Source organism: Salvelinus alpinus, chromosome 10 (assembly GCF_045679555.1).
Source record: "Salvelinus alpinus chromosome 10, SLU_Salpinus.1, whole genome shotgun sequence".
NCBI lineage: Eukaryota > Metazoa > Chordata > Actinopteri > Salmoniformes > Salmonidae > Salvelinus > Salvelinus alpinus.
In genome coordinates this window covers 51,468,981-51,494,332 of record NC_092095.1, presented here as the reverse complement: position 1 = coordinate 51,494,332, position 25,352 = coordinate 51,468,981, and the positions used below count along the sequence as shown (strand labels likewise).

The window sequence follows — 25,352 nt, the reverse complement described above, 5'->3', positions numbered from 1 at the left end:
TGTGGAAAGGGTTCTACATGGAACCCAAAAGGTTTCCACCTGGAACCCAAAAGGTTTCCACCTGGAACCGAAAAGGGTTCTTCAAAGGGTTCTCCTATGGGGACATCCAAAGAACCCTTTTAAGTTCAAGATAGAACTTTTTTTTCTAAGAGTGTGGGTCTAGATTTTCCCTACATGGTTTTCATGAAGCTTGCTGTTTTGTATTGTGTGTGTAATATAATGACTGTTTGTTTTCTGTAGAGATGGTGGTCCACAGAGTTGGGAGAGCTTATAGGGAGTAAATGCCTTGATGTTTTCCATCCAGCATATGGATTTGCTGTTGCTCTCTCTCTCTCTTTATTTCTTCTACATTCTGTTTTTCAATCGAGGCTCCCAGAGCAGAGAAAGCCATACCGTACTACCCCTCCCGTCCTCCCCCTGTTCCCCTCAGAGAGACCAGCAGGACACAACCCCCGAGGTCTGAAAGTACAGCTATGTATTTATACCATCCCTCTGAATCTATGCAGCAAACCATATGGGAATGTTTTTGACTCAGGGCTGAAAGCAAGCTGCGTTAAAAAAGAGAGAGCTCTGTGTGCGTGTGTGTGCGTGCGCGTGCGTGCCTGTGTGTGTGTGTGGGCGGACATGTGTGTGTTTATACCTCAACTGTCACTGCAGTTTCTCAATGGGCCCTACTAGCCTAAAGACTACCACTGTTCCCTCTCCTATATGAACACATTATAGACCTTAACCCCAATCTCCATCTGTTATGAATGACTATACAGCTACAGTCTTTGTAATCTGTTATGAATGACTACACAGATACAGTCTTTGGGATCTGCATAATACGCCGTATCTAGGGACACACGCATGCTGATTCACGCTGTGGAAGGTCAATCTAATTGGGTTTTTATTCACCAGATAATCTAATGCCGTGTGTCATTATAATGATATCTAATTGCGACACCACTATTCCTTATCTACTGCACTACTTTTGACCAGGGCCCATTTGTGATGCAGACTCCAGATCTGGGTGATGGGTTTTAGAAAGCTCTGTTTTTGCTCTGCTTTACTGGCAACATTGTGTTATACCTAACACTATGCTGTGGCTGCTACAGAACCTAAGTAGGTGGCCTCTCCTTTTTGCCATCCTGTGACTATTGATTATTACCAGGGAGTGAGAATGAATATCTCGCTGCTAAATCTTGAAACATTGATGGGAAATGTTGGTGAGAGTGCCTTTGTCTCTATTGATCAATGTAGAGTATGCCAGAGCTTGCCAATACTTTCTCTTGTGCACAGTTCAAGCAGTATATTTTAATTCCATTCAACCACAACAATACATACACTACTGGTCAAAAGTTTTAAAACACCTACTCTTTCAAGGGTTTTTCTTTATTTTTACTATTTTAAAATAAATCAAAATATATTTTATATTTGAGATTCTTCAAATAGCCACCCTTTGCCTTCATGACAGCTTTGCACACTCTTGGCATTCTCACAACCAGCTTCACCTGGAATGCTTTTCCAACAGTCTTGAAGAAGTTCCCACATATGCTGAGCACTTGTTGGATGCTTTTCCTTCACTCTGCGGTCCGACTCATCCCAAACCATCTCAATTGGGTTGAGGTTGTGGGATTGTGGAGGACAGGTCATCTGACGCAGCACTCCATCACTCTCCTTCTTGGTCAGGTGTTCTAAGACTTTTGACTGGTAGTGTAGTTCTGAAAAAGTCAACTGAAAAAGAAATAGCCATCTGATGAAATGGAGAGATTAAGTTGAGCTGAACTGAAGAACTGATGACACTAACTGAAGTTCCACAGAGAGGAGACTTCGTTAAGGAAGTATGCAACACTATCTGCACTTCAAACCATGCAGGCTTCCATCACTGCAAGATATCTATGCAAATCTAACCCATCAATCAATTAATCATGTCTTAGAGCTCATCATCAATGACCGATGCTGTTCGGTTATTGATTAATTTACAGTATTCCATGGATTAAAAACCTTTCCCGGCCTACCCCTGGAATGGGTTTTAAAAAATAGATCATAGTATAGCAGCAGCACGCTCGCGTTCTCCATGTAAATTTGGAGACGGAGAGAGGTGAGTATACTTCACTCTGAGCTCCCAACATCAATCATACAGAGCCTAGAGGGCCAAAAAGGGAATGGCCATTTGAACTCATTCCAATTTGCTCTGTTTTTTTGGTTGATTCTTCTCAGTGTGTCAAATAGTTATCTTTTGCTTTCTCATAATTTGAGTCTAATTGTGTTGCTGTCCTGGGGCTTTCTCTCTCTCTCTCTCTCTCTCTCTCTCTCTCTCTCTCTCTCTCTCTCTCTCTCTCTCTCTCTCTCTCTCTCTCTCTCTCTCTCTCTCTCTCTCTCTCTCTCTCTCTCTCTCTCTCTCTCTCTCTCTCTCTCTCTCTCTCTCTCTCTCTCTCTCTCTCTCTCTCTCTCCTCTCTCTCTTTCCTCTCTCCTACTCTCTCTCTCTCTTTCCCCTCTCTCTCTCTCTCTCTCCCCTCTCTCTCTCTCTTTCTCATCTCCCTGACTCTTTCTCTTTGTCTCTCCTTCTCTCTACCAGTTCCATTTTCTTGCCTTTGTTTCTTTCAGTTTTCTCTCAGCCCTTGAGTGGCGCTGAAGTCAAAATTGGCAGTAATTGCTCAAATAGGTTTATTATAGCATACCTCCTGAGATTCCGTGAGGTAGCTATGTACAATATAAGACACTGACTAGTGTCCAGTGGTCCTGATAGATGTATCTGAACTGCATACAGAGTATTGCACAGAGTTGGGTCACCAAGGGTTCAACTGAAGGAGCAGCTTGGAGCTTGGAGATGGCAGTTGTTCAGGAGGAGAATGTCTCATACATAAGACAGCTATGTGTCTGACTCTGGCCCACTGGAATCAGTGAAACAGTTCCTTCCTATTCAATTTGATTGTCTTCACGGTACAGTATATTAGATGATAACACTGAGGCGTACTAGAGAACATTTGACCTTGATTTGCTCACAAATTCCATTGATATTTGACTGATAATTCACTTTCCACCTGTGTCGTAGCACAATCATTGATTCTCTGGCCTAAATATTATATTCTTTATTAGAATTCTCCGATGCAAATGCTACCGAGGGTCTGCTGTGGGGGGAGAGTATCTTTGCTTATCCTTGTGGTAGGATGGGGGTTAGGGACTCAACTCTGGCTTTAATTAGCGAATTAAGACAACCCCCCCCCCCCCCCCCCCCCACTCTTCCCTCTCTTCTTTCACCAGCGGCAGGGCTCCTCTCAGACCCAACCTGTGGCCAGGGGGAATTTGGGGTATGTAGGGTCATGGAAGGGTCATGGGGTCGCACTGCTTCCCTCACTCTACTGATAGCCTGGTCAGGGCTCTCGAATGGACATCTGGAATGTTTTGAACCAATGTTGCCTCCTCATCCTCCTGCTTTATTGATCGAACTCATGACACGTCCACAAATACTGCTTCGTATGCAGCTGAAAAATCCCACATGGGATGGGACATTTTTTCAGGGGGTGTCATGCCATCAGTCTTTGTATTGTGATTCACTCTCAGCACTCCTCTCTCTCCCACTGTCTCGCTCTCTCTAGTTTCCTTTTAGCCTCTCTCTCTCTCTCTCTCTCTCTCTCTCTCTCTCTCTCTCTCTCTCTCTCTCTCTCTCTCTCTCTCTCTCTCTCTCTCTCTCTCTCTCTCTCTCTCTCTCTCTCTCTCTCTCTCTCTCTATGTGGCTTTATTGGGAATCATGTGTTTACATTGAGAAAGCAAGTGAAATAAACAATAAGCAAAAGTGAGAAGATCCAAAACAACATCAACAAAAAACGATTAGAAATGAACAGTAAATATTGCACTCACAAAGGTTTCAAAAAGATAAAGACATTGTGTTGTTATGAATAGTAGGGGAAGATAAATAAACAGAAAAATATTGGTGGTATTTACATTGTTGTTTGTGCTCCACAGGTGACCCTTTTCTCATGGCAACGGGCCACAAATCTTGCTGCTGTGATTGCACACTGCGGTATTTCGCCAAACAGATATGGGAGTTGATCAATGTTTGATTTGTTTTCTAATTATTTGTGGGTCTGTGGGATCTGTGGGAAATATGTATATCTACTGTGGTCATACATTTGGCAGGAGGTTAGGAAGTGCAGCTCAGTTTCCACATGATTTTGTGGGCAGTGTGCACATAGCCTGTCTTCTCTCGAGAGCCAGGTCTGCCATTGGCAGCCTCCCTTAATAGCAAGGCTATGCTCACCGAGACTGTACATAGTCAAGGCTTTTGGGTCAGTCACAGTGGTCAGGTATTCTGTCACGGTGTACTCTCTGTTTGGGGCCAGATAGCATTCCAATTTGCTCTGTTCTTTTGTTAATTATTTTCAGTGTGTCAAATAATTATCGTTTTGCTTTCTCATAATTTGGTTGGGTTTAATTGTGTTGCTGTACAGGGGTTTTCCCTCTCTCTCTCACACTCTCTTGGTCTCTCTCTCTCACACTCTCTCTCTCTCTCTCTCTCTCTCTCTCTCTCTCTCTCTCTCTCTCTCTCTCTCTCTCTCTCTCTCTCTCTCTCTCTCTCTCTCTCTCTCTCTCGCTCTCTCTCTCTCGCTCTCTCTCTCTCTCTTGCTCTCCCACTCTCTTGCTCTCTCTCTCCCTCTCTCCCTCTCTCTTGCTCTCTCTCTCCCACTCTCTTGCTCTCTCTCTCTCTCTCTCTCCCTCTATCCTACTCTCTCTCTCTCCCACTCTCTCTCTCTCCCACTCTCTCTCTCTCCCTCTAGTTCTCTTTATCCTCTGTCTCTCTCTCTCTCTCTCCAGTTGTTTTCTTAACTCAAGAGGCCAGCTGTCGGCAAGACACGTCTGACCCTGGATATCTCACAACCCTGTCGTTGTTTCACCGCTGGAGATGTGCGGGGAACGTAAACATACCATGCCACTAACCCAAACACACCCCACCGCAAAGGACCTTTTTAGGCAAAACATTGTGGAAGGCTCTGCAGCATCAAGCACATGGAGGCAGCAGGCTGGTGTGGATCTGTCAACCTCTCTCTCTCTCTTTCAATCTCTCCCTCAATTACTATCTCTAGCTTTCCCTCCCTCTCGCTTTCTGTTTCTCTCTCAATTTCTCTCTCTCCTTTTCTCTAGCTTAAACATATCAGCATACAATACAAGCATACACACAAATTCAAGCATATACAGTTACAAAACCATATACAGCCACATGCTTCATCGGACTGGTTAGTAGAGTATTGGTAGTGATGAATTGATTGAGTTGAGAATGTAGAAGAGAGTGGTGGGTTCAGTGTAGCTGGCTCAAATCCCTCTACAGTGTACAGGGCCCCTGCAGTACAGGGGCAAGGGTGTACATCTCCTTCCCAAAACACTGGGTTGAATCCCAAATAGCACCCTATTCCCTATATAGTGCACTACTTTTGACCAGAGCCCTATTGGTCCTGCTCAAATGTAGTACACTAAATAAGGAATTGGGTGTCATTTGGTACACACTTGGGAACAACCAGGGGTAAGGGAAAAAGTGGTGATGACAGAATGATTTATTACTTACAAATATGAAGCATGGCTGCTCCATGCATGGACCCCATTTACACACACACACACACACACACACACACACACACACACACACACACACACACACACACACACACACACACACACACACACACACACACACACACACACACACACACACACACACACACACACACACACACACACACACACACATCCATGAACCCCATTTACACATGCAAACACACACGCACACACAATGCTCCATGCATGAACCCCATTTACATACACACACACATAATGCTCCATGCATGAACACCATTTACACACACACACGCATACACACAATGCTCCACGCATTAACCCCATTTATAAAAGAAAATTCTACAAATTCTGAACAAATGTGTGATATTTCCCACTGGAAATGTAAGTGGGTGTGAGGTGCAGAGGGCAGTGAGAGGGTGGGTATGACTGGATGTCTTACAATCCTTGTGTAAACTAAGTGGTATGTCAGGCAGCCATCTTGGATTCATCCCAACAAAATGAGGAGAGAAAACCCCACTCAGGTTCTTGAGTTTGGCTCTGTTAAAACTAGCTGTGCCTCAGGTCTAGATGGAGGATTTTATAAACATAGGGTTGCTTGAGACAGCTGAGGATTTAAGCTTACATTAACCTGGGATGATAGATTGTGTGTCTGTGTTAAATGTGTGTTATCCAGCTCATACTGTGATGTACTGTACAGCGTGTCTGTGGGTTAACACCTGTGAACATCAATCCAGCGCACCCCATGGGTTCAGCAACAAGGTGGTGTGTGTGTGTGTGTGTGTCCATGCACACGTGTACAGTATGTGTACGTACGTGTGAAACATACTAGTAGAAGAAACCGCGAGAGAGCGCTAAAACAAGTTACAAGGGCGATGGAGTGACAAGGATAGAGAACAGGGATTAAATAACTGAATGGGGGATGGGCAGGGGGAGGAGGAGTTGGAGGGAGAGGGCTAAGGGGGGGTCGGTCTCTAGAGAGGAGTCTTGCGATTACTTACTCACCACTCTCAGTATGGAAGATAAAAGCGAATGAAAATGCATTTATATTCCGAGGCAGCACCGGCAGCCACACCGCTCTGGCTGGCTCATGTTGAATTTATCCAGCTCCCTTCCCTCTCTGAAACACACACCGACAGGCACAAATGAACACACACACCTACGGGCACACACTCAGACATATATTTATCTGTATGCACGCGCACACAAACACATACACATGAACGCACGCACACACGCACACATTGATAACATTCACCATTTACATTTTTGTTTTATTCACAAATCCATGGCCATGTAGGATCTGCCTGTTGCTACTCAGCCATAGTGACAGATACTATTTCAACTAAAGTCAGTAATCATTGTTAATTAGTGCTTCTCTTACTCCCACAAACTGGACCCCTGTAACCTGCGTTCCTCCTGCCAGTAAGCATATCTCTCCTTCTCATTCACTCTTTCAGTCTCTCTCTCTCTCCCTTCCTTCCATCTTTTCATCTCCCCCACTCTATTATCCTCCCGTCATCCAAATTCCAGAGAAAGTGGTGTTGAGAAAAACCAGGCCTCTCCTCTCCAACAGATCTTTCTCTATCTCTCTCTCTCCCTTGCCCTCTCTCCCCCTCTCTCTCTCTCAGTGTCTCCATCTCCCCTTCTCCTCCCTCTGATACACACACACCTACACACACACTGGAGGTCATCGGGCCTATGTTATTGCCCACCTCAGAGATACCATAACCTCACAGATTACATAGGATCTGTATAGATGTTATATTTAAGCAATAAGGCCCGAGGTGGTGTGGTATATTTAAGCAATAAGGCCCGAGGTGGTGTGGTATATTTAAGCAATAAGGCCCGAGGTGGTGTGGTATATTTAAGCAATAAGGCCCGAGGTGGTGTGGTATATTTAAGCAATAAGGCCCGAGGTGGTGTGGTATATTCAAGCAATAAGGCCCGAGGTGGTGTGGTATATTTAAGCAATAAGGCCCGAGGTGGTGTGGTATATTTAAGCAATAAGGCCCGAGGGGGTGTGGTATATTTAAGCAATAAGCCCCGAGGTGGTGTGGTATATTTAAGCAATAAGGCCCGAGGTGGTGTGGTATATTTAAGCAATAAGGCCCGAGGTGGTGTGGTATATTTAAGCAATAAGGCCCGAGGTGGTGTGGTATATTTAAGCAATAAGGCCCGAGGTGGTGTGGTATATTCAAGCAATAAGGCCCGAGGTGGTGTGGTATATATATATTTTTTTCAATTTAAAGTTTTATTAAGTTTTCAAACAACCAACCAAACACATTCCACATTCACAGATGTGACAGACTTAAAAAAAATAATAATAATAATAATAAAAATATTTTTTTTTTTATATATATATATATACATATATACATACCTACATATACATACATACACACATACACACAAATAATAATTATAACAAAATTTAAAATGTAGAACTTGCAGCAGCACTATCAAGGTTCTTATTTGCTATTTCCAGCCTTAGCTGAGATGACGAGCCAATGATTAGTTTTTAGATTTTACAGCACCTTACACAACACGCATCTGCTCACCTCCCCGATCCCCCCATTCACTCTGTCCAATTTGAGATATAGTGGAGTAGTGGAGACCAGAGTCTATCAAACTTGGGCTGTCTCTTGTGGAGGTCATAAGTGAGCTTTTCAAGAGGGAGAAAGTCAACAATCTGGTCAATCCACATTTTAAATGTAGGAGAGGTACTAGAGGCCCACAATAGAAGGATACATTTCTTAGCAAAGTATGTAATGGTCATGAGCAAATTTTCTCTGTCAGGATCAAGAACAAAGTCCTGCTGGGCATTAAGAAGATAGAGACACGGGGTCATATCAAACTGTACATCTAGTATTTTCTGTGCAGCAGTATGTATAGATTGCCAAAATCTGGCAATCTCTCTACAGCTCCAAAATACATGCATATAGGTTCCACTTTCAGAGGTACATCTTTTACAGTTAGGAGAAATGTCTGTTTTCATTTTATGGAGTCTCAAGGGAGTGTAATAAAATTTGTACAAAAATTTGTAATTCGATTCTTTCATTTTTACATTAGTAGAGGAGCAGTATACCCTGTCGCAAACCCCCGCCCATAACTCATCACTGATAGTCAGACCAAGGTCCTTTTCCCAGATTATTTTCAAAGGAGTAAAGGAGGAGCCTCCTTTCTCAGAAAGGAGTCTATAGATATAGGATATTTTGCCTTTAATGGATTGTGCTGTGACAAGAAGGGTTTCAACTTCGTTCAACTGAGTTCTAAACCTCCTCTTGGAAGTAAATGAGGAGATGACATGTCTAATTTGAAGATATTTAAAAAAAATGGGATCTTGGCACATTGAATTCACTGCAGAGCTCTTGAAAGGATTTCAGTGTAGTGGTCTTCTGATGAAATAGGTCTGAAAAGGTCCTGATTCCTAGAGTATGCCAAAGATTAAAGTTGGCATCCCTCAGGGCTTTTGGCAAGTCTGGATTGCCTACTATAGGCGAGTGAGAGCATATTTGGGAGGAGATGCCCAGGTATTTCTTACAGTCCCTCCACGCTAGTAGGGTGCTGTAAATCACAAATGTTTTGGCTATGTTGCCCACTTCACTAAAGTTATTAATGAATATAGCTGAGCTTAGTGGCAATGAACCACAGGATTGGGCTTCTATCTGGATCCACGTTGACTCTTGTCTGTTTGTGATCCATGTTAGCATGTTGCGGATTTGGGCAGACCAGTAGTACAATTGAAGGGAGGGAAGGGCAAGACCGCCCTTAGATTCAGGTTTCGATAGAGTGGAGAGCTTGATCCTAGGTTTTTTATTGCCCCATATAAATTTGGTGATGCTTTGGTTAATTGTTTTGAAAAAGGAAGCTGGGAGATAGCATGGGAGCATCTGAAATAAATAGTTCAGTCTAGGGAGGATGTTCATACGGATTACATTAATTCTTCCTACTAAGCTAATTGGGAGGGAGATCCAGGTTTGGAGGTTGTTTTTGATTCGATCCAGGAGTGGAAGATAATTCTCCTTGAAAAGCCTATTCAGATCTGGTGTTATGAATATCCCAAGGTATTGAAACCCCTGTGTCTTCCATTGGAATGGGCATAGTGTCTTCATAGAACTGGTGAGTGTAATATTGAGAGGGCAGACAGTGGATTTGTTAAAATTTATCTTATAACCTGAAAACGTGCCATACTGAGCAATTGTGTCTAAAATGGGAGGAAGGGATTTCTCAGGGTTGGATATGTAGAGCAAGACATCATCCGCGTAAAGCGAAATCTTGTGCTGCAGGCCGCCTGCAGGAACACCTGTAATACTTGGATTGCTCCTTATCAACTCTGCCAGAGGCTCCGCCCCCAACAAGTAGAGCAGGGGGGATAGCGAGCACCCTTGTCTTGTGCCCCGTCCCAAAGGGAATCTGTCAGAGTTCAGTCCGTTAGTAGTCACCATGGCATTTGGATGAGAGTATAGTGATTTGATCCATTTAATAAAGTTTGGGCCCATATTGAACTTTTCTAAGACTGAGAACAAAAAGCTCCACTCCATCCTGTCGAACGCCTTCTCAGCATCCAGTGAAGCCAGCAGGACAGGGGTCTTCTGTGCGTTTACTTGATCAATAATATCAAAAAGACGGCGAATGTTATCAGAAGAGTATCTGTCTCTAATAAATCCAGTTTGGTCCGCTTTTATTATTTTGGGAAGAAGAGTGTTTAGTCTTTTGGCCAGCAATTTGGTAATTATTTTGTAGTCGAAATCCAACAAGCTTAGGAGGAACAAGGAAGGAGGAGCAGGATAGGGGGTCCTTGTCTTTTTTGAGCAACACTGTAATGCGAGCTGTGCGCATTGAGTCTGGGAGAACTCCGTTTTTGCAAAAATCCTCCAGCATTGGCATGAAAATAGGGCTAAGCTGGGGCCAAAAAGCTTTGTAGAACTCTCTGGGGAATCCATCTGGGCCTGGGGACTTGTTAGGTGGCATGGAGGTAATTGCCTCCAGGATCTCCTCAGGAGTGAAGGGGGAGTTGAGATCTTCTTGGTCAGTCTCTGATAGTTTAGGTAGCGAGATTCCCTCTAGGAAGGAGTGGAGTTCTGCTTCCGTGTGTTTTCTCTCAGAGGTATATAGTTTGCAGTAAAAATCATGAAAAGTTAAATTGATCTTTTTTGGGTCATATGTGACCTCGTCCTCTGCTGTTCGGATAGCCATAATTGTACGCTCTGACTGCTCTTTTTTTAATTGATAAGCAAGCAATCTACTAGGCCTATTGCTATACTCATGGTATTTCTGTTTAGTAAAGAAAACTTTTTTTTTTATCTCCCGAGTATAGTCCAAATTCAGTTTGGCTTTGGCTGCTTTAAGTTGACTCCAGGAGGTGCTGTCTGTGGATTGTTTATGTACTTTTTCACAGCGTTCCAGCTCCCTCTCCAGATCTAGCCTGTGTGCTTCCATTGCTTTTTTCTTAGAGGAAGCATATGCAATTAGATGACCTCTTAGTGTGGCTTTAGCAGCGTCCCACATTGTGGCCGGAGAAACAGGAGAATCTTTGTTGTCTTGTGTGTAGTTGTCTATCCATGTAGTTACCAATGTATGGAATGCTTCGTTTGATAGCATGGAGGTGTTGAATTTCCAGCTCTTTGACCTCGGGATGTTTTTGCAGAGGTCAAAGCGGAGGTGGACAAAGGCGTGATCCGAAAGCGCTATGGGTCCGATTCTACACGTGGCTGAATTTATGAAACTCTTTGGGATAAAAATGTAATCTATACGGGAGTAGGTGTTATGGACATTAGAGTAGTATGTATAGTCCATAGATGAGCTATTAGTCTCTCTCCAGATATCTATCAGTCCCATCTCTTTAGTAAGAGAGTTCAACATCTTTGCAGATCTAGGATTTGTGGTGGGGACTTGAGATGATTTGTCTAGGGTTGGGTTCAGGGTACAATTAAAATCTCCGGCCAACACTCCAAAGGAAACACAATGCTCATTGAACAGGGTTATCATTTTCGACATAAAAGCAGGAGTATCTGTGTTAGGGGCGTATATATTTAAGAGAGTAATTGGTTGGCCATACAGTGACCCAGTTATCAAAATAAATCTCCCCTCCGGATCAGATATGTTTTTGTCAATTATGAATGGAACATTCTTATGGATAAGTATGGCTGTGCCTCTACTGTTGGATTTGAAAGATGAGAAATACACCTGTCCCACCCAAGCTCTGCGGAGTTTGGCATGTTCAGCATCACAGAGGTGTGTCTCTTGCAATAGCGCGATGTCTGCTTTTTCCTTTTTTAGAGCACATAGTATCTTTTTCCGTTTTATTGCATGACCTAGACCATGGCAGTTCCATGTCAATAGATTTAAGGTACTAGTCATCGTCATCGAACAGTAATCGAACTTTAGTGCAAGTCATCTCTGGGTAAAGGTGAATAGTAGTTACAGCTGCGTTCACATAAAAGGAAAATAAATGGTTTACATAAAATAACAGTCTCTGAACACCCCAGCCGAGTTCCCAAACAACTCGACATATCCCGTTGGATCTATTACCTCCCCGCTCAGTCACAATTCTGTGTTCCAACAACAACAACAAAAAAAACGGGAACAGTTAGCAACGCACAACGTCTCCCCCTCCCCACCAAAGAAATGCCTCATCCTCTCCGCCCCGCATTGGGTAAATGACAACGTAGCCCCCGTCCAGACCACATTAAAAATGGGAGAAAATAAAATCAATAGCCCAGCCTACATATAGTAGGCCTAGGTTATAATATGGAGCCTATCCCTCTCAGCTAAAGGAACATAAATATAGATTAGACGGCTATAATGACATTTAGCAGGGCGGGTGGGTCTTTGGATATCGGCTATATGTTGTCTTACCTCCTTTAGTAATAATAGTAATCGCATTTAGTCATTGGTCCATTTCTCATTGACCGGGGTTGTCTTTCAAAAAACGTTTTGCCTCTTCGGGAGTTTTGAAGTGTCGCAGGGCTCCTTGGTGAAGAATCCTGAGCTCGTTTGGGTATTTGAATCCCCTAAAGATGCCTCGGTCAATGGAGCATTTCTTCACCTCGTCAAACTCTCGGCGCTTTCGGCGTATTCCAGCTGACAGGTCCTGGAGTAAGGTGAGTTTGGCGTTTCCCACTGTAATGGTGTTGGTTTTCGCCGCCTGTAGGACTCGTTCCTTGTCGGTGAATCTCAAGAAACGTATGGTGATTGGGCGCGGTGGTTGTCTGGCTGCTGGTGGGGGCCTCAGTGCTCGGTGAGCTCTCTCGAGTTCTATGGGTCTGTCGGTGGACAGGTGGAGCCACTCGGGAAGTTTGTCTTGCAGGTAGCGGATCAGTGGCATGTTTCCCTCTTCTTTTTCGCCCAGATTTAATAGAACACAATTATTCCTTCGCCCCCTGTTTTCCAGGTCCTCTGTTTTATCTTCCAGCTGCTCTATTTTGTTTTTAGCATATGCTATTGTTTCCATGGCGTCTGTCAATAAGTTTTCCGTGGATAGGATTCGCCCCTCTGCCTCGTCCAGGCGCCCCGCGTTTATGGTTATCTTGTTGTTTATGTCAGGCAAAGCATTTTCCAGGATTGTCACCTTGCCCCCTATCGCACTGAGCTGAGCGTTAATGGCATCTAGTTTAGTGTTGAGTTCTGTACGTTGGGATCTCAGCTCAGAAAAGATGTCTTCAACAGAGTGCGAGGTTGGCCTTCGTTGGGCCTCGGGGGGGAACGGGTCCTCTTGCTCCTGGCTAATGGCGCTAGCTTTTTCTGAAGCTAGCTGCTTCTTGGAGGCTTTTTCCGTCGCTAGTGCTCGAGTCCGGGTAAAAATGTCACCTGTAGTGTCGCCTTTTGTAGCCGCCATGACTTTTTGACTAAAGCTAAATGAGTTTAAACTTGAAGTGGAGGTAAGATTAGGAATTGGAAACTACTTGTGCGGAGCTCCTAGTTCATGCGGCCATCTCGTTCAGGGGTCACGTGATCCCTCGGTGTGGTATATTTAAACAATATGGCCCGAGGTGGTGTGGTATATGGCCAATAAAAGTGGAGGAGAGATTGACTTCGTCACTACTTTAATTTATGAGAGGTATTGACATGTTGAATGCACCGAGCTGTCTGTCTAAACTACTGGCGCACAGCTCGGACACCCATGCATACCCCACAAGACATGCCACAAGAGGTCTCTTCACAGTCCCCAAGTCCAGAACAGACTATGGGAGGCACACAGTACTACATAGAGCCATGACTACATGGAACTCTATTCCACATCAAGTAACTGACGCAAGCAGTAAAATTACATTAAAAAAACTGATAAAAAACACCTTATGGAACAGCGGGGACTGTGAAGCCACACAAATATTGGCACAGACACATGCACACACACACACACACACACACACACACACACACACACACACACACACACACACACACACACACACACACACACACACACACACACACACACACACACACACACACACACACACACACACACACACACACACACACACACACACACACACACACACACACACACACACACACACACACACACATACGATAACATACGCACTATACATACACATGGATTTAGTACTGTAGATATGTGGTAGTGTTGGAGTAGGGGCCTGAGGGCACACAGTGTGTGCTGAAATCTGTGAATGTATTGTAATGTTTTAAAATTGTATAAACTGCCTGAGTTTTGCTGGACTCAAGGAAGAGTAGCTGCTGCTTCGGCAGGGATCCATAATAAATACAAATACAAAATACAAATATACCATGGCTAAGGGCTGTTCTTAGGCACGACGCAACGTGGACTGCTTGTACAAAGCTCTTAGCCTGGTATATTAGCCATATACCACAAACCCCTGAGGTGCCTTATTGCTATTATAAACTGGTTACCAACGTAATTATATACGGTCTGATATACCACGGTTGTCAGCCAATCAGCATTCAGGGCTAGAACTACCCAGTTTATAATGGCCATTATACAATGGGTGGGTCTAATCTTGAATGCTGATTGGTTAAAACCGCATTCCAGCCCGTGTCTATTCCAGAAGTTACCACCAGTTAAATATATGCATTAAAATGCCTATTAACTCTGTTCCATCTTACTGCGCAATCCACTGTCTCATCAGCCCAGCCAGGCAATTTATAAACTTGATCTGCACTATAAAAAGCATCTACACATTATCTCACATTTCTTTTAGACTAACATTTCGTTTTCAACATTGGAGATTTATATAAACCTTGCTTTCTGTCTCTCCGACATTTGCAACATTGTTCCAATATTCAAAATCGATCTCCTGCTGTCCTATAGTAATGAACGTGTCGGGAGTCAAGATGAGACAGACAGGCAGGCAGCTTTTCTCAGCCAGTAGAAAATCATGAATCAGCATAATTTTCCAGATATATATAAAGAACTATCAATAGAAAACAGGTCAAACTAAACGAAATGCAGCTAGTTTGCAGTCTTTCCAGCTTCAGTTTGAAGTGATTGTGTTAGTTGTGTTGTTGGCTAGCTCCTCTGAACAGTGTCCTGACGAGAGAGCCAGGTGAAATCGCACATCATTAGCTCATTGTTATGGATGTATCCAAATAAATGTCACTAGAAAACAGCTTAAACAAACGCAAATGCAGCCACTCTGCTGTTATTCTGGATGCTTTTCGATGTGACTGTAAGTTAGCCATAGTTGGCTAGCTAGCAAGCAAGGGATAAGAACGTTGCCAGCCAGTATGGCAATGGAACATTTAGAACGAACGACTGGGTCGCGTCCATAGATACAGAACAAAAAGACTGAACGACTGGGTCACATCTCTGGCAACCAAACCGATAGAACAAACGACCAGCCGGCTTGGGTAACAACCCTAGAAGTGTGTCGGGACTATATCTTGTGGAAGGATGAAATAGTATGAATAAATTAATCCAAATAACTTTTTTATTAAAATATGTAAATCATTATTTGAATATGTTGGTGACCCGTTGTATAAAAGTGATAATGCCCTCGAAGCTGGTGTTTGGGGGATATATTGGCACAGTTTGCCAATATAACAACACCCGTGCCAATATATACTCCAAACACCGGCTTCTCGGGCATTATCACTTAATTATAAACTGGGGGGTTCGAGCCCTGAATGCTGATTGGCTGAAAGCCATAGTATATCAGACCATATACCACGTGTATGACAAACCATTATGGTTACTTCTCTAATTACGTTGGTAACCAGTTTATAATAGCAATAAGGCACCTCAGGGGTTTGTGGTATATTACCAATAAACCACGGCTAAGGGCTGTATCCAGGCACTCCTTGTTGCGTCGTGAATAAAACAGACCCTGGCCGTGGTTTATTGACCATATACCACAGTCCCTTATGCCTTATTGCTTAATTATAAACTGGGTGGTTCGAGCCCTGAAAGCTGATTGGCTGACAGCCGTGGTATATCAGAACATATACCACGTGTATGACAAAACATTTATTTCTACTGCTCTAATTACGTTGGTAACCAGTTTATAATAGCAATAAGGCACCTCTGGGATTTGTGGTATATGGCCAATATACCACGGCTAAGGGCTGTATCCAGGCACTCCGCATTGCGTTGTGCTTAAGAACAGCCCTTAACCGTGGTATATTGGCCATATATTGGCCCCCTTGGTTTGTGCTGTGGTGGAGATCTTTGTGGGCTATACTCGGCCTTGTCTCAGGATGGTAAGTTGGTGGTTGAAGATATCCCTCTAGTGGTGTGGGGGCTGTGCTTTGGCAAAGTGGGTGGGGTTATATCCTTCCTGTTTGGCCCTGTCCGGGGGTATCATCGGATGGGGCCACAGTGTCTCCTGACCCCTCCTGTCTCAGCCTCCAGTATTTATGCTGCAGTAGTTTATGTGTCGGGGGGCTAGGGTCAGTTGGTTATATCTGGAGTACTTCTCCTGTCTTATCCGGTGTCCTGTGTGAATTTAAGTATGCTCTCTCTAATTCTCTCCTTCTCTCTTTCTTTCTCTCTCTCGGAGGACCTGAGCCCTAGGACCATGCGTCAGGACTACCGGGCATGATGACTCCTTGCTGTCCCCAGTCCACCTGGCCTTGCTGCTGTTCCAGTTTCAACTGTTCTGCCTGCGGCTATGGAACCCTGACCTGTCCACCGGACGTGCTACCTGTCCCAGACCTGCTGTTTTCAACTCTCTAGAGACCGCAGGAGCGGTAGAGATACTCATAATGATCGGCTATGAAAAGCCAACTGACATTTACTCCTGATTATTATTTGACCATGCTGGTCATTTATGAACATTTGAACATCTTGGCCATGTTCTGTTATAATCTCCACCCGGCACAGCCAGGAGAGGACTGGCCACCCCTCATAGCCTGGTTCCTCTCTAGGTTTCTTCCTAGGTTTTGGCCTTTCTAGGGAGTTTTTCCTAGCCGCCGTGCTTCTACACCTGCATTGCTTGCTGTTTGGGGTTTTAGGCTGGGTTTCTGTACAGCACTTCGAGATAATAGCTGATGTACGAAGGGCTATATAAAATAAACTTGATATACCACACCCCCCCGTGCCTTATTGCTTAAATATACCACGCCTAAGGGTGGTTTATTCGCATGACGCGAAGCGGAGTGCCTCGATACAGCACTTAGCAGTGGTTTATTGGCCATATGTCACAAACTCATGTGGTGCCATATTGCTATTACATATCTAATATAACAGTAAACAAGTTGTGTCATACCCGTGGTATATTGTCTGATATACACACGGCTGGAATGATGTTTCAGTATCCAGGACCGAAACTACCCAGTTTATAATAGTCATTTAATGGGAGTTGTAGGCTCCCTTTGCTGGATCACATATCAGACTGGGATGTATGCTGTCCATTGTCTCTCTGATTCGTTTGCCAGATGTGAGAGCGAAGGGCCCCTGAGCCACAAAGCTCTTTCACAGCTAATATTCCCATAATGACAGCCAGAGATGAGCCAACATAAAGATCCCAGAGATGAACCAACATAAAGATAGATTATGGCTTTCGCCAATTTCATGATTATTAAATACACATCCAGAAGACTTGAGTAACTCTATAAAGTGTAACTCGGGACGGATACATCACTCGATGTGAAATTGGTAGAGATCCTGGAAAAGTCAACAAGCATCTCTTTGGATTTGCTAGTGCAATGCAGTGACCCAGAGGTCTACAATAACCAGAGAAGGATTTACCTATGGGAGAAGTGGATATATACCCATGGACTGGTTTCCCAGCACAGCAGCGCTATGGTCCGACTGTGTCGGTGTTGCTCAGCTGATGATGTGTTTCCCTGCTGTTCCACAGGTCTTGCGTTGGTCACGTGATACCATTGACCGCCTCAGACAGATGGATGAAGTGAAGGAAAGAGTCATCCTTTATCTCTTTAGCCCTTTCCCTCGTCCCCTTGATGCCCGCTCTGTGAAGGTTCCCAGGGGACCGTTTCAGGAGGAGAGCTTAGATATGGGAGAGTGGCTCTGAGGAAGAAACAGCAGTACGTCTCAAATCTGATAACCACCACTTCAAACAACCACTTAAAGTCAGGGCTTTGTCTTCAAAAAATGGGTTTATCCACTGATATGAACCATATTGTAACTGGCTTAAACAAGGCGTCTGAATGATCTGTGTCACGTGTGATTTGGATGATCCCCGAGAATCTAGATCTCTACTTTCTGATACATTTACCCAATTTATTCATCCCCACCATTGCTACAAGGCTGTAGCAGTGACATGGTCGTATTCCGATGATTACACTAATAAGGGGTTACTTGCTTGCTGGTAATTATACGTCCAGCTTTCATTAGGGTGGAAAGGGTGCATGTGATTGTGGCCCTCTGACTGGACTGACTGGACTGTTGTAATACAGACCGTGGTGTAGTGGATACGGAATGTAGTGCGTACAGAATCAACTGCTGTCACAGACAATGTGTGAGGCTCTTGGCCCTGTCTGAGAAGCTGATGCAACTAGCTGAAATGAAGCCAGTAGACTGTGACACTGACATGACATCACCGGAGTTCAATTACCAAAGATAATATAATCAAAGACAAGACCCCTGCGACACGATCAGTCAATCTCATAATGACATATACGATCACAGAGGGGACTTTTTTCATCTGGCTTTATTCATCGTTGATCTCTGATTTCGTAAGATCAAAGAACATGGAGAAAGTTGTGCTTTCAACCCACACATTGGCTCCATTAACCTTCACATATTGAGGAGTTAAACAGAGTGCCTCGTGGGGGACAAGAGTGACAACAACACCCCCAGCTACAAACATCCACCCAACACCCTCTCTAGACATTCTCAGATTCTCTATTGTCGGATTTCAGAGAGCACCTTTTATGCCATGAAGTCTTTGAAATGAAAGAAAAGATATTGCGTAAAAAGGGCAGGAAGGGTACTGGGGATTCCTGCACTGTTGATGGTATGTTAAAGAGCACATGATATTAACATCCCATTACCATCCCATTCACACACATTAACATGACAAGCTGCCTGAAGGGGGGCCCAGTGCACCCTGGGATACTCCGGACAATAGAGCTCCTCCCACAGGTCAGTCACAGGGAGGAGGAGAGAAAAGAAGAGAGGAGAAGAAGAAGAAGAAAAAAAGAAGAGAGAGAGAGAGAGAAGAGAGAAAGAGGGAGAAGTAGGGCTGGCGTAAGGGAAAAGGGTAGAGCAGGACAAAGAGAAAGTGTAGAATAGGCAGGGGATACAAAAAAGAGGAGTTTGAGTGGGCGGACTAACTTGAGGGAGAGACGCAGACTGAAAAGTGGTCTGAAAGGCATCTAGAGCTATAGGACCCTGAGATTGTGTTATATAAACTACGGTTCTATGGAGAAAGTTGCCAACTGGTCCAACTGTGGATGCATTCACGTGCACTGTTTGCACACAACCTCAAATGACAGACTATCTTTACTTGATTTGAAGAGTCGCTAATACAACTAGTATTGCTAATATCCCTTGAATGAAATGCATGTCATTAATTAGTAGCAGTAATAAGGACACTGTAAATTCTTTCATGTAAATCTTGGAGATTTTAATTGTATTTTTCCTCTGTTCGGTCTTCCACTTATCCTACTGACTCATCTTACACAAACAAACCTCAGTCTTGCACAACACCACAAGTGTTCCCAAATTCATCAATATTTATCCGTCAACACCCTCTCCTATTGAAGTTTAGATTCTGGCAAATGTTGTAGCCAAACACCGTCCTCTCTCACTCGCTTTCTCTCTCCCCACCTCCTCTCTCTTTCCCCCCTCTGTTTTCTTTATAGATGTTTGCCCAAAGGCCCTGGCCACAGTTCATGCACGACAAAACACTTCTCGGTTTTTGCATCATTTGCTGACCCGCAGAGGTCACTGGGGGTCAAAGGGTCATGGGTAGAGGCTTTGACTGAATTGTGCAGTGGCCATTTTGGAGGGAAAGCAGAGCAGACCTTTTCTCTTTCTTCTCTCTTTCTTCTCTGTTCTCCTCCGTCTTCTGAAATCGGAGATGTGTCCTCCCTTCTCAATAAATCTTTGTCACTTCCTCAGTTGAACAGGGTTCATGTTCCAACTGAATTCAGGCCTTCATTTTTACTTCTTCCATCCCTATTCTTTTTCAATTTGGTGCCTTGGTGTACCGGTATGTCTTTTCTATTGGGAGGGAGTTAGGCCTTGGGAGGTAACACATGCAAATCATTTCTATCTGATACAAATGTGTGTCTAGACGGCTTATCAGTGTGTGGCTGCCGTGTATGTGTCTATGACTCCCGGAGGCACAGTCTCCTCCTGTGTGAGTGACTGGGTTAAGCTCTGAGTGGAGAGGGAACACGAAGAGGCTTCCTGACGCCTGGTCACTCGCAGTGTGAGTCTAGTCATGGCACTGAGACGCCCCTGTGTGAGAAAGCAGAGAGCAGAGCAACACACTCAGCACACCAAGAGAGATGCTAGAGGAGGAGAGAGAGAGGAAGGGGCTGGAATTCGATAAGTGGTTTGAGTTTTAGAGAGGGAGGGAGGAATTGAGAATCCATTTTAAAGTTTCAGCTGCCATTGCAAAATAATCCTTGTATTGCTCTATGTTTAACTGTAACCCATATTGCTATGGGGCAGTTTCAGGACCCTGCCTGCCTGCCTGCCTGCCTGCCTGCCTGCCTGCCTGGTGGATGGACAGAGGAATGTGCCAGGGAGCCCTGAGTGCAGCCAATCACAGTCTAAGGAGACGCAACGCGCCATTAGGCAAAACACATGAGCTGTCCTCCCAGAAATAGCCCTGGGTTCATTACTAGCTGCCCCCTGCTTCCCCTCTTTCCCTCTTCCCCTCTCCCCTCTCCCTCCCACAGGCACAGAGGGGTAGAGGCTTGGGGCTCAAAGGGGTAGGGCAACCTAAACATAGACCTCTGGCTGGGGGGAGGGGAGAGAGGTAAGGGGGTGTGGAGGATGTTCAAACGGCCAATTGTTTCTATACGAGCAACTTGACCACATGGTCTTTAGTGGCATGATAAAGCTCAGTGGGAGTAGAGGATGTGTCCGGTCGGAGTCAACCTAAACACTGCTGTAAATCTCTGCACTGTCACGGTGATGATGAGTGCACACATCTGTGGTGATGAGTACTCGTCTTTAGTTGGGGTCAGAAATAGAGAGAGAAGAGCACATGACAGCAGCTAACAACTTTTCCCATGTCACTACTCTACTATAGGAAGAATGATACATAAACTGTAAGTATGCGAAGTGTGTGAACTGTCTGAGCTGCAGACATGGACTAGCAAGGACAACAGCTAGCCTCTGCTGGGAAAGAGGTCACACGTCTAGGTTAGGACAATTACAGGGTTATTAATTGGACAGTTTTCACTCTGTGCTGCTCTGGGCTACTCTGGGATTCGCTGGCCTGCTCTGGGCTTCTCTGTGCTGCTCTGGGCTTCTCTGTGCTGCTTCTCTGGGCAGATCTGGGCTTCTCTGTGCTGCTCTGGTCTTCTCTGTGCTGCTCTGGGCTTCTCTGTGCTGCTCCTCTGAGCTGCTCTGGGCTTCTCTGTGCTGCTCTGGGCTTCTCTGTGCTGCTTCTCTGGGCTGATCTGGGCTTCTCTGTGCTGCTCTGGGCTTCTCTGTGCTGCTCTGGGCTTCTCTGGGCTTCTCTGGGCTTCTCTGTGCTGCTCTGGGCTTCTCTGGGCTTCTCTGGGCTTCTCTGTGCTGCTCTGGGCTTCTCTGTGCTGCTCTGGGCTTCTCTAGGCTTCTCTGTGCTGCTCTGGGCTTCTCTGTGCTGCTCCTCTGGGCTGCTCTGGGCTTCTCTGTGCTGCTCTGGGCTTCTATGTGCTGCTCTGGGCTTCTATGTGCTGCTCTGGCCTGCTCTGGCCTGCTCTGTGCTGCTCTGGCCTGCTCTGGGCTACTCTGGCCTGCTCTGGGCTGATGGACTGAGGAGGCACAGATATGTAAGCACCCACCCTTACATGCAGTTCAAGCGAGAATGTGAACATAAACACACACACATACACACATACACACCAAAGAGAGAGAGCGACACACACACACACCTCACACAGTGTAAGGTTCTGCTTTTCTTTTCTTAGTCAACCTTGTGTTATTTTTCTTTGTGTTCTGGAACGTAGCCCTGTCTTCCATTTTTGTTCATTGATTTCACCTGTGTTCATTTCTCACCTGGTCTCATCAGCTCCCTATTTAGTCCAATTCTTTTTGTTTGTATGGTTGTGAGGTATTGTTTGTTTTTGACTGCCTACCTGTGTTTGACCATTGCCTGCGACCACGATTCCTGCCTTCTGCGAAGGCTTAATAAACATCTACCGCGATCTGCGTGTGAATCTACACCTTTTTCTCCCTGACTATTCATTACACACAGAGAGCGATGCATGCAGACACACACATAAACTCAGCAAAAAAAGAAACGTCCTCTCACTGTCAACTGTGTTTATTTTCAGCAAACTTAACATGTGTAAATATTTGTATGAACATAACAAGATTCAACAACTGAGACATGAACTGAACAAGTTCCACAGACATGTGACTAACAGAAATGGAATAATGTGTCTCTGAACAAAGCGGGGGGTCAAAATCAAAAGTAACAGTCAGTATCTGGTGTGGCCACCAGCTGCATTAAGTACTGCAGTGCATCTCCTCCTCATGCACTGCACCAGACTTGCCAGTTCTTGCTGTGAGATGTTACCCCACTCTTCCACCAAGGCACCTGCAAGTTCCCGGACATTTCTGGGGGAATGGCCCTAGCCCTCACCCTCCGATCCAACAGGTCCCAGACGTGCTCAATGGGATTGAGATCCGGGCTCTTTGCTGGCCATGGCAGAACACTGACATTCCTGTCTTGCAGGAAATCACGCACAGAACGAGTAGTATGGCTGGTGGCATTGTCATGCTGGAGGGTCATGTCAGGATGAGCCTGCAGGAAGGGTACCACATGAGGGAGGAGGATGTCTTCCCTGTAACGCACAGAGTTGAGATTGCCTGCAATGAAAACAATCTCAGTCCGATGATGCTGTGACACACCGTTTAGACCATGACGGACCCCCTCCACCTCCTAATCGATCCCGCTCCAGAGTACAGGCCTTGGTGTAACGCTCATTCCTTCGACGATAAACGTGAATCCGACCATCACCCCTGGTGAGACAAAACCGTGACTCGTCAGTGAAGAGCACTTTTTTCCAGTCCTGTCTGGTCCAGCGACGGTGGGTTTATGCCCATAGGCGACGTTGTTGCAGGTGATGTCTGGTGAGGACCTGCCTTACAACAGGCCTACAAGCCCTCAGTCCAGCCTCTCTCAGCCTATTGCAGACAGTCTGAGCACTGATGGAGGGATTGTGCGTTCCTGGTGTAACTCGAGCAGTTGTTGCCATCCTGAACCTGTCCCGCAGGTGTGATGTTCGGATGTACCGATCATGTGCAGGTGTTGTTACACGGGGTCTGCCACTGCGAGGACGATCAGCTGTCTGTCCTGTCTCCCTGTAGCGCTGTATTAGGCGTCTCACAGTGCGGACATTGCAATTTATTGCCCTGGCCACATTTGCAGTCCTCATGCCTCCTTGCAGCATGCCTAAGGCACGTTCGCGCAGATGAGCAAGGACCCTGGGCATCCTTCTTTTGGTGTTTTTCAGAGTCAATAGAAAGGCCTTTTTAGTGTCCAAAGTTTTCATAACTGTGACCTCAATTGCCTACCGTCTGTAAGCTGTTAGTGTCTTAACGACCGTTCCACAGGTGCATGTTCATTAATTGTTTATGGTTCATTGAACAAGCATGGGAAACAGTGTTTAAACCCTTTACAATGAAGATCTGTGAAGTTATTTGGATTTTTACAAAATATCTTTGAAAGACAGAGTCCTGAAAAAGGGACGTTTCTTTTTTAGCTGAGTTTACATACGTTTATATAAAACACATACTGCAGTGGCATTTATTTGGTGTGAAAGTCACACAGGGATGTGATTCCCTTGAGAGAAGAGATATGACTGGCTCATTCCTTTACCAATGAGATTACCATACCCTCCATCACTACCTTCATGGTGGAGGTGGAGAAAGAGATGTCTGGAGGATGAGACAGGGCTGATTGCAGGGTGTCGGGCCTCTGAGCTGCAGGGGTTGGGATCCAAATCAAATCAAGTTTTATTGGTCACATACACATGTTTAGCAGATGATAATGAAAGTGTAGTGAAATGCTTGTGTTTCTAGTTCCGACCGTGCAGTAAGGTAAAAATCTGTCGTTCTGCCCCTGAACAAGGCAGTTAACCCACTGTTCCTAGGCCGTCATTGAAAATAAGAATTTGTTCTTAACTGACTTGCCTAGTTAAATAAAGATTTTTTTTTAAATGATATCTAACTATTTCACAACAACTACCTTATACACACAAGTGTAAAGGAATGAATAAGAATATGTACATATAAATATATGGATGAGTGATGGCCGTGCAGCATAGGCAAGATGCAGTAGATAGTATAGAGTACAGTATATACAGTTGAAGTCGGAAGTTTACATACACTTAGGTTGGAGTCATTAAAACTAGTTTTTCAATCACTCCACAAATTTAATGTTAACAAACTATAGTTTTGTCAAGTCCGTTAGGACATCTACTTTGTGCATTAAGTAATTTTTCCAACAATTGTTTACAGACAGATTATTTCACTTATAATTCACTGTATCACAATTCCAGTGGGTCAGATGTTTACATACACTAAGTTGACTGTGCCTTTAAACGGCTTGGAAAATTCCAGAAATGATGTCATGGCTTTAGAAGCTTCTGATAGGCTAATTGACATCATTTGAGTCAATTGGAGGTGTACCTGTGGATGTATTTCAAGGCCTACCTTCAAACTCAGTGCCTCTTTGCTTGACATCATAGGAAAATCAAAAGAAATCAGCCAAGACCTCAGAAAAAAAATTGTAAACCTCCACAGGTCTGGTTCATCCTTGGGAGCAATTTCCAAACGCCTGAAGGTACCACGTTCATCTGTACAAACAATAATACGCAAGTATAAACACCATGGGACCACGTAGCCGTCATACCGCTCAGGAAGGAGACGTGTTCTGTCTCCTAGAGATGAACATACTTTGGTGCAAAAAGTGCAAATCAATCTCAGAACAACAGCAAAGTACCTTGTGAAGATGCTGGAGGAAACAGGTACAAAAGTATCTATATCCACAGCAGAACAAGTCCTATATCGACATAACCTGAAAGACCGCTCAGAAAGGAAGAAGCCACTGCTCCAAAACCGCATAAAAAAAGCCAGACTAAGGTTTTCAACTGCACATGGGGACAAAGATTGTACTTTTTGGAGAAAAAAAAATAGAACTGTTTGGCCATAATGACTATCATTATGTTTGGAGGAAAA

General features: G+C 44.6%; 1 protein-coding gene across 1 annotated transcript; it reads right to left on the bottom strand.

Moving 5' to 3' along the window:
* Positions 1-21,359: 21,359 nt before the first annotated feature.
* Positions 21,360-22,156, bottom strand: LOC139532940 (octapeptide-repeat protein T2-like). Its single transcript, XM_071331090.1, has 2 exons — positions 22,147-22,156; positions 21,360-21,919 (listed from the first exon to the last, which is right to left on the bottom strand). The coding sequence occupies exons 1-2, from the start codon at positions 22,154-22,156 to the stop codon at positions 21,360-21,362; spliced, it is 570 nt and encodes a 189-aa protein (XP_071187191.1).
* Positions 22,157-25,352: the final 3,196 nt, after the last annotated feature.